Here is a 14,094-nt window from a genome sequence, read left to right on the forward strand (position 1 = left end):
GTAGCGTTTCTTTAAGTTTATTGTTGAACTGTTTCTTTTTTTTGAATATTTGAATGAATACTTGAATTGTTAATTAATGGCATTTCATATAATTAACTTTATACATGATATTTTAATTTAATGGTGTGTCAAGAAAGGTAGATCATTGTGGCTTCTCGTGTATCTTGCCCAAGTAGATAGACCATCAACTCCCTATTTATAGGAGAATATGGCGGTGCACTATGCTTTAGAGAATGTTGGAGATGCTTCTAGTATTGTCATTCTCATATATCATCTTGAACAATATATTATGTCGATATTTGAGTTCTAGAAAGCACACTAGTATAAAGAAGTATACTAGAACCTTGTAATGACTCTTTGATTTACAAGCATCAAGTACGTTTAAATTACCACTTAGGAGTTACCCTCACGCGGAGGGGTTTTTAAGTTTTTCTTCTTACTTCCTCCGTTTCAAAAAGATCTGTACAGTTACTATTTGCAGGAACTCCAATGCAATATTTAACTACTAATATATCCAATTTCGTATGTGAAAAAATTATAAAATTTGATATTCTGAAAATACATACCGAGACCAATCTGACAAGATCTTATATGTAACATTTTGATGTATATAACAATGAGAATTTACGGTCAAAGTTTTTATACTTTGGACACATTTTCCAAAGCGTAAAGAACTTTCAGAAACGGAGGTAGTATCTTTTAAAAAAAAAAAACGTTTAAATTGGGCTTAATAAAGTTGGGCCACTAATCCAACGAATACCAACTTTGATTGTTTTTATTGTACCTCCTATGTTTCTAAATTCTTGGATTTGTCACTGGTTATAACGTATAAGATTTTTGAAGTCGGGGACGAAACGGAAGTCATGATGCATGAAACAAATATAATGGACTATTATTTCAAATTTTAGTGGCGCTTCGATCTTCACCTAGGTTTTATGGCAATTTGTCGTGCTTTTTTCAAAAAAGAAAAGGCCCAAGATCAGCCTATGGCCCACAACTTCGTGCTAGTGACGTGCCGCGCCTTTTCCAGCCCTTATTTGGCCCTGTGCTCTTTCCTTTGTGTTGGGCCTTACGGCCCGTAGCATGTCTTGGGTCGGCCCAGTCTAGTGCCACTTTATGCGGCGTATGTCACGAGCACAAGACAACGTAATCTGCCATGATTAAGGACGCCCATAACAGAAGAGTGACCACGACACTAATTGAAATGCCAATTGGTGTCCATTTCAACGCGATAATCTGCCACACACAAAATGGAAGTCCATTTACATAACATTTTCAAACTTCAAAACCATTCTTTATAAAAAAAATCGCAAAACCTATGCTCGCGCGTAGTTTTAAGAATGTTTGTAGGTAGTACATTAGTGAATAAATTAATGTGCAAGGGGGGCGTTAATGGTTATATTTTAATGGTTTATGCGATAGAAAAATAATAAAAGAACTGGTCAAGTGGAGTAAAAATGAAAGAAAACAATAAAGAATCAGCGGTCTTATGTCCAAAAGAGAAGTGTTACAGACTTACAAACATTTAAACGATTGAACTATGTTAAGGGACCAACTCAACCAAAAGCTTAAGCTGATGGTTGAAGCCCCAAGATTAGTTTTATACTCTATCACGCCCCCTCACATGAAAGCCCTTTGAACATAGGCCTCCTCATACCTAGCGCGGAATATTCCACTTTGAAAAGAGGGGTGGATGAGATTCGTACCCGTGACCTTTGCGTCACGTTGACTCTGATACCATGTTAAGGGACCAACTCAACCAAAAGCTTAAGGTGATGGTTGAAGCCCCAAGATTAGTTTTATACTCTATCAAACTAAACAAGTGTTGCAAGTATTCAGAAACAATATATAGGAGTACTCGATCTTTAAAAATATTGCATACCTCGAGACGCCGAGAACCCCATATTGGTGAAACTATTTGAGGAGCCATCACAACTCTCTCCATATAATCTAGTATATAAAACATTGAATTATGAAATGTTGTATAATTTCCCCCAAAATTTAATAAAAAATTTGAGAATAAAACGAGAGAGATAATCTTTACCTAATTGCTTTCGATTTTCTATAATTGAACACATGGTTTCTATTTTGATATCCAACTCTTGTCCACGATTGGCATTCAACTTCCTTAGATTAGCTTGTGTTCTTGTGTCAACATATTGTTTCCTAATGTTGCTAATCACACTATCTACATACATAATTTACCAACAAAGAAAGGTTAAACAAACACACACATAAACACATACATAGGCCATGTTTGGCAATCGGCGGTTAATTGTTAGTTGGTTTGATTACATGTTAGACGTGTGCTGGTTTGACTAGTTAATTGGTTGAATTAGCTATTTGTATAAAGTATTTGGTAAATTAACTGTTACGAGTAGTTGCTTAATGGTAACTAAATGACTATTAATGACACTGCCAAAATGATTTAGGTAATATAATTAAGCAATATTTGTAATTTTGTTCAATAATAGGAAAATCTTTCATTTTTTTACACCTATTTTTTCAAACCTGTAATTGAAAAATATTTTCAAAATTAGTTTTTTTAAACCAAAATTCTCTTTCAAACCTCTCATAACAAAAAAACTATACTCCGTATAATATTCCGATTAAACATATACTAAGTACTTGCAATACAAGCAAGAAATACTTACCAAACTTGACAAAACTATATGGTCTTGTAACTTTTTCAACAAGTTGATCATCACTTTGAAATTTCTCCAACTCTTGCCTCAAATCATCAAGGTAATGGAAAGCTAATGTCCTCGGGTATGTAGAGTCACACAATGTGATGAAGCAAACACCACAAGCAACCAAACAACTTGTAACAATCATTAACAAAACAAAGTTAATTAGCTATACACATTCGCGTAAAATTAAATAGAAAAATTAAAGGGTATTTTCTGGTGCGAATGAACCACAAGAACAATATAAAAATTACAAATATATAGAAAGCAGGAATTCAAAACTGTGACCTACAATACACAAACCCTCAGTCTTAACTACTAATTAAGCTAAGACATCATTGATAATAGAAAATTTGAGGTGGATAGAGAGATATCATACTTGAAAGAATGCTGATGATCGAGGCGAATCGTCATCTTTGGATGATTAAATTCTAATGAACCTCTTGAGATTTCTTTGAGAATGAATTCAGCTTGTTGCTTGTACAATGGTATGTTGTTGTAATCTTCATTGACATACCTTAGACCTTGTGCTAATGGCATACCATCTCTAATCCTTCCAATTATTGTTAGCTTAACCATTTTTGTACGTGATTATGCTTTGATTAATGATTGCTTTACACTATACTAATTAAAGATAATTAGAGTGCCCTAGCTAAGGAGATTGTTAATTGTTGTAGTTAAACATATTAAGGGGGGAAAAGAATAAAAAGAGAGGTGTTTATAAAGGAAAGATAACTTGGAGATGAAGTAATTCCTTATGTTTGAATGATAGGACTAATTTATAGTTGTCCTTATTTCAAATTTGGTTCTCTTGTGTGTTGCTTTGCGTGTATGAGGTTTGCTTCCCTTTTAGGGTTTTGTAATTTCTTTTATTAATAGCTTTTTAATTAGAATAGGTGATTTATTTTTTTTTAATTATGATCATTGTTTTTTTGTGTGTGGGGGTGTAAATGAGCCACAAAGACGCAAATGATCTATCATATACAACTTTCCGATTTAACTATTGGGCCAAAATATCATTGGTATTTGAGGAAGTTATAGACATCATCCATACTCTATAGTATTCAACCACTATGCTACAAAAAATTTACGTATACAAAGTGTTCCGGGGTTGAAACGATGGAAGGAGCGTCCTTGATGTCTTGAGTTCCGATCACGTACGGTGCCTGCAAGATGAACTCCGGGCCAAGGGGGGGTCCCCGAGGCGGAGCCTCCGACGCTCAAGTCAGTACAATTGATGTATAAAATGAGGTGTTTAGGGGAGAGAGAGTAGGGTGGCTTCTCTAGGGTTAGAGAATGGCCCCTTTACCTTGCCCTTTGAGGGGTATATATAGTGCCTTTGTTGGGCCTTTGAGGCCTTGTAAGGGATATTGGGCTTGAGTGGATTTTATTGGCTTTTAGGTTAAAATGGTGGGCCCATTTTAACACCCCAACAAATGCCCCCCAGACCCAATTCTATTTGAAAAATGGGTTGGGTTTTGATTTTGATCACTTCCAAGTGAAAGTCGATTTCAGCTCAGAATTTTAACCTCGGCTCGGATTGTAACATCGGTTCGAGTTGTAATCTCGGCTCGGGTTTTACCTTCGGATTTTTGTCCTTCGGATTTTTACCTTCGGCTCGGTTTTGTCCTTCGGATTTTTACCTTCGGCTCGGTTTTGTCCTTCGGATATTTACCTTCGGCTCGGTTTTGTCCTTCGGATTTTTACCTTCGGCTCGGTTTTATCCTTCGGTTTTTTACCTTCGGCTCGGTTTTATCCTTCGGATTTTTACCTTCGGCTCGGTTTTGTCCTTCGGATTTTTACCTTCGGCTCGGTTTTGTCCTTCGGATTTTTACCTTCGGCTCGGTTTTATCCTTCGGATTTTTACCTTCGGCTCGGTTTTATCCTTCGGATTTTTACCTTCGGCTCGGTTTTATCCTTCGGATTTTTACCTTCGGCTCGGTTTTGTCCTTCGGATTTTTACCTTCGGCTCGGTTTTGTCCTTCGGATTTTTACCTTCGGCTCGGTTTTATCCTTCGGATTTTTACCTTCGGATTTTACCTTCAGCTCGGACTGTAACATCGATTCGAGTTGTAATCTCGGAGCGATTTTTCACCTCGCTCTTCAAATCCGGAGATCTGTTTAAGAACGTGCTTCTAAAATCGGCTCGGATTGTAACATCGGTTCGAGTTGTAATCTCGGAGCGATTTCTTTACTTCGGCTCGGATTGTAACGTCGATTCGAGTTGTAATCTCGGAGCGATTTTTAACCTCGCTCTTCAAATCCGAAGATCTATTTAAGAACGTGCTTCTAAAATCGGCTCGGATTGTAACATCGGTTCGAGTTGTAATCTCGGAGCGGTTTCTTTACCTCGGCTCGGATTGTAACGTCGATTCGAGTTGTAATCTCGGAGCGATTTTTAACCTCGTTCTTCAAATCCGGAGATCTGTTCAAGAACGTGCTTCTAAAATCGGCTCGGATTGTAACATCGGTTCGAGTTGTAATCTCGGAGCGGCTTTTTTCCTTCGGCTCGGATTGTAACATCGATTCGAGTTGTAATCTTTGAGCGATTTTTAACCTCGTTCTTCAAATCCGGAGATCTGTTTAAGAACGTGCTTCTAAAATCGGCTCGGATTGTAACATCTGTTCGAGTTGTAATCTCGGAGCGGTTTTTTTACTTCGGCTCGGATTGTAACGTCGATTCGAGTTGTAATCTCGGAGCGATTTTTAACCTCGCTCTTCAAATCCGAAGATCTATTTAAGAACGTGCTTCTAAAATCGGCTCGGATTGTAACATCGGTTCGAGTTGTAATCTCGGAGCGGTTTCTTTACCTCGGCTCGGATTGTAACGTCGATTCGAGTTGTAATCTCGGAGCGATTTTTAACCTCGTTCTTCAAATCCGGAGATCTGTTCAAGAACGTGCTTCTAAAATCGGCTCGGATTGTAACATCGGTTCGAGTTGTAATCTCGGAGCGATTTCTTTACTTCGGCTCGGATTGTAACGTCGATTCGAGTTGTAATCTCGGAGCGATTTTTAACCTCGCTCTTCAAATCCGAAGATCTATTTAAGAACGTGCTTCTAAAATCGGCTCGGATTGTAACATCGGTTCGAGTTGTAATCTCGGCTCGGGTTTTACCTTCGGATTTTTAACTTCGGCTCGGTTTTATCCTTCGGATTTTTACCTTCGGCTCGGATTTATCCTTCGGATTTTTACCTTCGGATCGGTTTTATCCTTCGGATTTTTACCTTCGGCTCGGTTTTATCCTTCGGATTTTTACCTTCGGAAGTGATGTAGTGCCATCATGCCAATGTATGCTGTTGTTACCAATCGTGCAAGGTGATTGTGGGCTCAGTTGAGTCTGAGTTGTGGAAACTTGCTTTATTTCCAAATTCATAACTTTCACGCGTGAGCTGTTACTGGCTCCAAAAATCTGTACTCAAGCAAAATGAATCCTCTTTATTCTGAAAATGAGTTTGCAGATCTGGGAGAGTGGGAAAGCATCTTTACTTGGCCTTGAGGCTACTGGGCCACCAAAATGTAGTAACGATCTGTAGCAACAATTTGTAGCAACATTATTTGTCACCACACTACCCATTATAACGTAATTTGTTGACAAACAGTAATTTTTGGTCGGCTATTTCAGATTTCCGGCCATTTTTGCGGTTGAACATAATAGTATGAAAATGTGGATTTTCATGGGTTATTGCTCTCGATCCCCACAGACGGCGCCAAATTGTTCCGGGGTTGAAACGATGGAAGGAGCGTCCTTGATGTCTTGAGTTCCGATCACGTACGGTGCCTGCAAGATGAACTCCGGGCCAAGGGGGGGTCCCCGAGGCGGAGCCTCCGACGCTCAAGTCAGTACAATTGATGTATAAAATGAGGTGTTTAGGGGAGAGAGAGTAGGGTGGCTTCTCTAGGGTTAGAGAATGGCCCCTTTACCTTGCCCTTTGAGGGGTATATATAGTGCCTTTGTTGGGCCTTTGAGGCCTTGTAAGGGATATTGGGCTTGAGTGGATTTTATTGGCTTTTAGGTTAAAATGGTGGGCCCATTTTAACACCCCAACACAAAGTATATAATTTATACAGCATAATCTTGTAACTCAAATAAATACGACTATGCTTGTAGACTTTCTCTTTTCTCTTTTATTAATGTGGGAACTCTCACACGTAATGTTTCATGGGTCAGATCTTAACACATTTCCTCACGTATGAGATCCTTTTTTTTCCCTCTCAATATGGGTCACCTATTATGTTTCATGGGTCGGAGTGTCTTTATCAATGCAAGTACAAAGTTTAGGGAGTCTGGTTCATTCAGACCCAATTAAAAACTTGTACAGGTGTACATGTACACGAAACACACTCCTAGTAGAGCTGATCAACATGAGCAGCATATTTTTGCCCGATTATCGGACACGGCCTAGCTTTTTAAAAAAATTGCGGGCATTACAACTTTAAAACAACAATTTTAGTTATAAATTTGACCCGACCTGAAAATGGCCTGCAAGGCCGATACTTTTGGCCCGAAATAACAGGTGTTGGACACACGAAGTTGACTCGAAGCATGACCGGCCCGACATTATGGCCTCGATCAGAACCCGGCCAGACCCGCATATTCATCAGGTCTAACTTATCACTTGACACTCTCCTCCTCTCTCTCTCCTCGACAACTCTTTCTCACTCCACTTTGGCCTTCTCTCTTAATCATCTCCTGCCTGCTGGTTAATCTGGTTAGTTCATTTTAAATTATTCATCAATTTGATGTCAATTGTTGTGTTGATCTGATTTTGGCAGTCATTTCGTATTCAATTATTGCTTTGATGTTTTGATTTTGTTGTCTGGGTTTATTTTCACCTTTTTATATCTTTGATTTTTTGTCTCCCTTTTTTCCAAATTGATTTAAAGAATTAGTTTTTTGTTTAATCGATTGATTTGTTCTGAATTATTGCATATGGAACTAGAGATTTGGTTAAATTATATGTTATTTGGTGGGTTTGGTTTAGGGTTTGGTGAAATGAAGAAGAAATTGATGAAAAATGGTACTTCCAAAATCTGGTAATGGATTCTGTTTAAATCAAAAACAAAAATAGAAAAAATCCTTCAATTGTCGAAATTACTGGTAGTTGATGTTCAATTCAAAGACAAGGGTCAACTTCCTTCACAAAAGTTTAATTCCTTTATCCAAAAGATTACCCCTCTTTTGTAAAGAATTGTAAAGTCAGCTTTTGCTTTACAAAGATAGGTAAATTACAGACAAACAACTTCAATTGAGCTTCCTGTGGAAGAAGTTAAGTTTCCCCAGTTTGTGTAAAACCTTACTTAACTTGCTCAGTTGCTCTTCACTCTCAATTCAAATACTTTACAAATGTTAATTAAACAGGTGAATCATGCATAAATTGATTGGATATTTAGTGTTTGGAATAGAAATCTATATTCATAAGCCATACTTCATTGCTTGGTTGGCTAGTCAGAATAGGTTGTAGACAAAAGAGGGGTTGTTCGACATTGGGGCAGCGCACGTTTAGGGTGCTCTTAACACCGGAAATTCTGACCTTGGTTGGTGATATTCGACCAAGACGAGGCTTTTTGATGAGTAAAGTTAACGAAGGTCAACTCTTTATGTTTCTCAATTTCGACATGACTACTTAACAGTTAACACCATTACTGCTAGCAACCATTAGTGGAGTGTTGAATCTAACTGTATTTTAATGCGACACAAATTGGTATCTATTGTGATAGTGTTGAGCTTGCTTATTTTGCATCCTTATGCCTACGAATACGATAGGTCTTTTTCCATGCTTATATTTGAGTGACTCTGCGTCTATTACATGCATGTTTCTTGATTCCCACCATTTGTTGGTGGGAACCTTATTATCAGTTTGGGCAAGGAATTCTATAATTCATTGGATGATTCTTGTTCATTTAGTTCCTATCAACAAGTATGGAATTATGGATATCTTGTAATGATTAGTTTCTTCAGTATTTTTTTCAAATATTTACTCTTGTTATGCATTCTTTTACGGATTAAACTTCTGGATTTTTTAGATATATGTGCAACATATTCACTCTTCCAACTGGAGCAGGGTAGTTACAACTTACAAGATCAGTTTAGGCTTTTAAAATAGGGGAATGGTAGGTGTAGTTGGTATGGGTTTGTATGGGAAAGGATGGTTGTTTCTAAGCATCAATTCATTACCTGGATTTCTCTGAATCAAAGATTCAAATCCAGAGGTAGAATGCTTGGTTTTGGTAAAGTGTTTACATTGTGCCTCTAAATCCTACTCTCTGTAGACTAACGTCATTTGGAACTTTCTCATTATGGATCTTGTTTTTGTAGGTAATGAGTAATTGAGTATCGATGCTTCAAGAAAACTAGTGGCTATGGAACAGCATATTCATGGTTTACGTCCGTTATATGAAGTTCATCTACCTTTTTTAAGGAAAGCGGCAGTCTGTGAGTTTTGCATTACTTCTTGAACTTTCTACTATATACTCTATATGCATTACTGGATAATGATCTATTATAGGCTACAGTGTGCTAGTTGAGCTTCCACAACGTTAATTTACCCTAATTACGTGTTTGTAACCAAATACGCATATAGCCATATACACATACATATTGGGTGATGTTTTTTTGTAGTTGTAAAGCCTATTAGCTCAATTTGTAGAGCTTTGTGCAATTGCACAATGATGTAGGTTCGAATCCTACATAGGCTAGCTATTAAAGGATGTTTGACAATCTGGTAAGTAATGCTTTTAGACAAAAATAAAATAAGCTTGTTTTGATTTCTAACATAGTAATAAGAAACTGTATGTGAATGTTATAAATTGATTGCCAAAAACAAAACACTTTAACTAACACTTTAAAGCCAAAAACAATTCAATTGCTCACTCGTATTGCTAAAACTCTCAACGGTATCTTCAGTTCCTGCAACATGAAACATACCAGTCTGTAGGGAGTAGAAAACTAAATGATTCCCTTTAAGCCTGGAGATATAGATCCTATTTCTCATCCCAACCTCTGTAATCATTGCCGAAAAAGATGACTTTTGGCTAACGAACAAGCTGTAGTTACCGAGGGTTTTAAGTTGGACCCAAATTTGTTTACAAAGATCGAACTTGAACACTTTAACCCAATCTCCCATGTACCCGATAAATACAGCTACAAGTTGTCCATCACACTCAACTAAGTGATATGATTGTAGTGTATGTGTATCATCTGAAATGGACGACGGCTTGTTGTAAACTTGCCAGCTTCCTTGTCCACCATCTACCAGTTGAAATTTTCCCAGATATCCTTTTATGTCAAGAACATAAAATGCTCCTGCAAAATAAACCGGACTGCTTGTTCCCATAGTAAAGTTAATGTCTTCATTATTGTTAAATTCACATCGATTCCATGTTTCATCGCCATGTTGAATATGGTATATGACGGTTTCTGGTCTGTCATCTACAAAAGCAACAGTAACACAGTCATGGGAATTAGGGTAAGTTGAGAAGCCGATGCTTCTGATATCCGAAAGACTTAGGTCATTATCAGGGTCGACATAATCCCCCCTAACCCTAGTGATTGGGTTGAAGAACTTCAGTGATTCCAACATACCGCAACTCCAAGTAAGTATAACAACCCAACCATTCTTGGAGAAATCTACTGTAAAAGGATCTTCTGTAGATGATATTCTGAGGTTGTTGTAATGTATATCGTTACGATATAGGTCCATTACTTGACACGATCCACCTTCATCATTCTTAAAGCAGATAAACAAAGGAAGCAATAAGTTATTATTGGTTTTTGGGATGGGCGGAACTGCTAATCGTATCGTCTTACATGTAGCTCGGAAGTTCCCAAGATCGAACAAATGTATGTATTCTGAGAATAATCGTATAATGTCTTGAGGAAGCTCAGTGATTTGGCTAATAAACGTATCATCTTCTTCATCATCTTCTTCTTCTTCTTCTTCGATTGAGTACATTACTAACCTGTCATCAGATTGATGTTGATGTTGATGTTGATGTTGTGGCATCAGATTTAGATTTACCCAGACAGGTCTTTTGACAGGGATTTGTAAGTTGGGGCAAAGTGAAAACGAGGTGATACTGTCATCTAGTAGGCTGTAAGAATATAAACATCCGAGATCAGCATAAACAAAGTAGACACAATTCCCTTGAACTTCGGATTCAGATTCAGATTCAGATCCCCAACACCAGGTAGAAGAATTTCGATCTAAGAAAAAGGCGCGGCCATCCAAAGACTTGACCTCCACCCAATTTTGTTCAACGAGCAAATCCAACACCCACACTATGACAACGGTAATTTGGCTTTCCCCTCCATGACGTACTAAAACACTTACGCAGTATATACGACCACAAGATTCAAGCACAAAGTCTTTAGAATGAATAAAACTGTAATTATAAACAGGTCGCTCGAGTTTTGAGGACTTAAAGGTGATTAAGTTTGTACTCAAAAAACACTGTCTACCTGTACTACCATCGCTATTCATCACATTACCCTCACTGTATATGATCCCATCTAGTATAACAGTGCTGTATATCGCTACACTCTTACCATCAAGCTCAACTCTTTGAATTTCCCAACTAATATTTTGATTTTGATTTTGATTTTGATTTTGATTTTGATTTTGATTTTGATTTTGATTTTGATTTTGATTTTGATTTTGATTTGTTGTAGGACGACAGGACAAAACTTTGCCTACAAAAAACAAAAAAAGCACACAACAACAACTAGTACTTGTATTTTCAAGATCATAACTTGGTACAGGTGATGTGAGTGTACAAGCAGTTAAGTTTGGGAAATTATCAGCTTCTGGGAATGGCAACAATGGCGGCAATGGTGGAAGAGTGAGTAATTGTAAAGTGATTGGGTTCCATAAACTAAATAGGTTTAATTTGTTAACATCGCGAAGGATTAACCAGCCATGGCAGGAAGCTTCGATAGTTTTACCTTTCAATTCAGGGATGCTCTTCTTATAAATATTGTTGTTTGAAATTGTGCAGAATGTTTGAAATTCATTCTTTTTCCAATCCTCATGCGTATACACAAGCCATGGTGCAGAAGCAAAAGGAGGAGGCCGTCTTCTTTCATTCACCTTCTTCTTCTTGTTTGAACACTCCATTAATCTACCAGTTAATGGATTTTGCAGAATTTAATCTACCAATTAATATAACCTCCATCACACACTTTTTGTATATATATATAGGACTATAAGACTTTCCAATACCAATTCTATAACAATATACCAAAAATAAAATACTTCACTTATAGTTTCCTAATTCCCATTCAACTAGGAAACTAAAACTCCAAAAATAAAATATTCGATTGCCGTACGTAGTATTTGTTTTTGTATGCATAAAGAATAAACAATTTGACTTTCACTCAGACTCAATTTCTAACATAAGTTGTTGGAGTTATGATATATCTAGGGTTCTAGTATGTTTAGGAAACTAGATATACTAGAACTCTAGATATACCATAACTCTAACATAAGTTGTGTTCATTTACCAAAATACTTCCTTCGTATTTACGGCAATATTTGTGTAAGACCGCCTTATCGGAAAGACCACTTTGGTTGCTTAACTAATTGGTTTAATTTCGTAACTAATTGGTTACATTGGCTTAATTAATTGATTTAATTGCTTAACTAATTAATTACTTTGCTTAACTAATTGGTTCAAATGCTTAACTAATTAGTTCAAGTGCTTAACTAATTGATTCAATTGCTTAACTTATATGATACCAAGGTGGTGTTTTGCGTAAGATCTATCGCCTTATAAAAAAGTTTATACCTAAATATTTAATAAGTAAAACAAGTGAAATTATTTGTTTAATATTGTGTGGTGGTACATAAAATATACTTCCTCTGTTTAAAAATACTCGCAGCGTTTCATATTTTTACACTATTCACATATTCCACTTTGACTATTGTTGGTGATTTTTATGTCAAATAAAACATAGTCATGTGAGATCTTGTTAGATTAATTTTTTCTTGAAGATAATTTATGATATTGACGATCTAAATTGTGCATTGACATGCGTAAAAGTGACAAACGTTGCGAGTATTTATAAATGGAGGAAGTATTACACTGTTGCTTTGGAATTTGGATTGCGTTTTCACACCATTTTTCTGGATAATCAATTTGTAGCTAGTATAAAGCTTCGAGTTGGGAAACTCGGGTTTGAAATCAATAATGGGTTCATCTATTCCTTTTCTTTTTCTTTTTTTTTCATTTGGTTGTAAGATGTAACAACGTATATTCACTACAAAATTATAGCATCCATCTACTGGGCCTAAAATAGAAAAAACGAACTCATTTTTTCGGGCTTGATTCGTTAACCATACACGCCATAATATGGGTTTCGGGTTTGCTGCCGTGCTAATTTTTTTTTTTTTTACGGAACTGAATATTACCGAATACAAATAATGAAATAAGTAATGAATAATGGACAATCAATAGTTCAATACTATATATTAAAGACACACCAGGAAAGATACATACCATCTCCTGGTGTATCGAATTAATTAAAAATATCTCATTTTCAGATATTGTTTTTCTTACTTTTCCCCAAAATTACGATTTCACGTGTATTATGACAAAAATCTAACATAATATATTAATATTAATTTGGAAATATGTCAGAAATGGAAAAATCAAAATTATTAACTTTATTACAACATTTTTTTTATAAGGTAGTTTTTCGCAAAAATCATATTTTATAAGGTAGTTTTTGATAAATTTACCTTAGCGATATAACATAAGTATGTTACATGGTGCACTCTCTGTTTCTGAATAAATGATTCATTGTATCATTGTTTATAGGGTTTACTAATATGTACTTAAGATATCAGTGATCAAAGTTGTAAATTAGCAAGTACTCGAGTTAAAATTATGCATTACGGATGGAGTATTTCAAAGTTGTACATTAGCCATAATTTGGTTTATTTGTCTATATCATGATTTTGTATAGCAAAACTATATCTCCATTTTGGGCCAAAATGCTGAAATGAAGGATAATTAAACTTAGTCAACAAGTAAGCGAGTGAGCCAAAATTCAAGCAATTTTGATCTAACATCGATCAATTTTATCCAGGTTGTCGAAAACTATCAATAATCCATGGAAAACAGCAAGGCCAAAGAATTAATCAAATTCAAAAACAACCAAACAAACAAAGCTAAGTCACCAGCTAACACTTTGCTGTTCTGAAATCTGTATGAACAATCGATGAGTATGTACGAAAACAGAACTACGGAGTACGGAGTACGGAGTACGGAGTAACAAGACACCTTAACATATTAAGAGTATAATTCACATGTGAGTATTCTGTATTAAATCTGACGTTGAAGAAATAGAGAAAGATAAATTAACATATAAGACTGGTTTTGGAATGCAACACTGTCAGACTTATAT

General features: G+C 36.3%; 1 protein-coding gene and 1 long non-coding RNA gene across 2 annotated transcripts; one reads left to right on the top strand and one right to left on the bottom strand.

Annotated features, from left to right (window-relative positions):
- Positions 1–518: 518 nt before the first annotated feature.
- On the bottom strand, positions 519–3,392 carry LOC110782301 (25.3 kDa vesicle transport protein SEC22-1). Its single transcript, XM_021986423.2, has 5 exons — positions 3,067–3,392; positions 2,655–2,821; positions 2,045–2,188; positions 1,883–1,950; positions 519–1,236 (listed from the first exon to the last, which is right to left on the bottom strand). Exons 1-5 carry the CDS (start codon positions 3,264–3,266, stop codon positions 1,129–1,131), a joined length of 687 nt encoding a protein of 228 aa, XP_021842115.1. The 5' UTR covers positions 3,267–3,392; the 3' UTR covers positions 519–1,128.
- A 3,893-nt stretch (positions 3,393–7,285) lies between these two features.
- On the top strand, positions 7,286–9,316 carry LOC110782304 (uncharacterized). The gene is made up of 2 exons (XR_002531905.2): positions 7,286–7,399; positions 9,007–9,316. It is a non-coding gene; the product is annotated as an uncharacterized lncRNA (long non-coding RNA).
- The last annotated feature ends 4,778 nt before the right edge of the window (positions 9,317–14,094 follow it).

This window comes from Spinacia oleracea, chromosome 3 (assembly GCF_020520425.1).
Source record: "Spinacia oleracea cultivar Varoflay chromosome 3, BTI_SOV_V1, whole genome shotgun sequence".
Taxonomy (NCBI): Eukaryota; Viridiplantae; Streptophyta; class Magnoliopsida; order Caryophyllales; family Amaranthaceae; genus Spinacia; species Spinacia oleracea.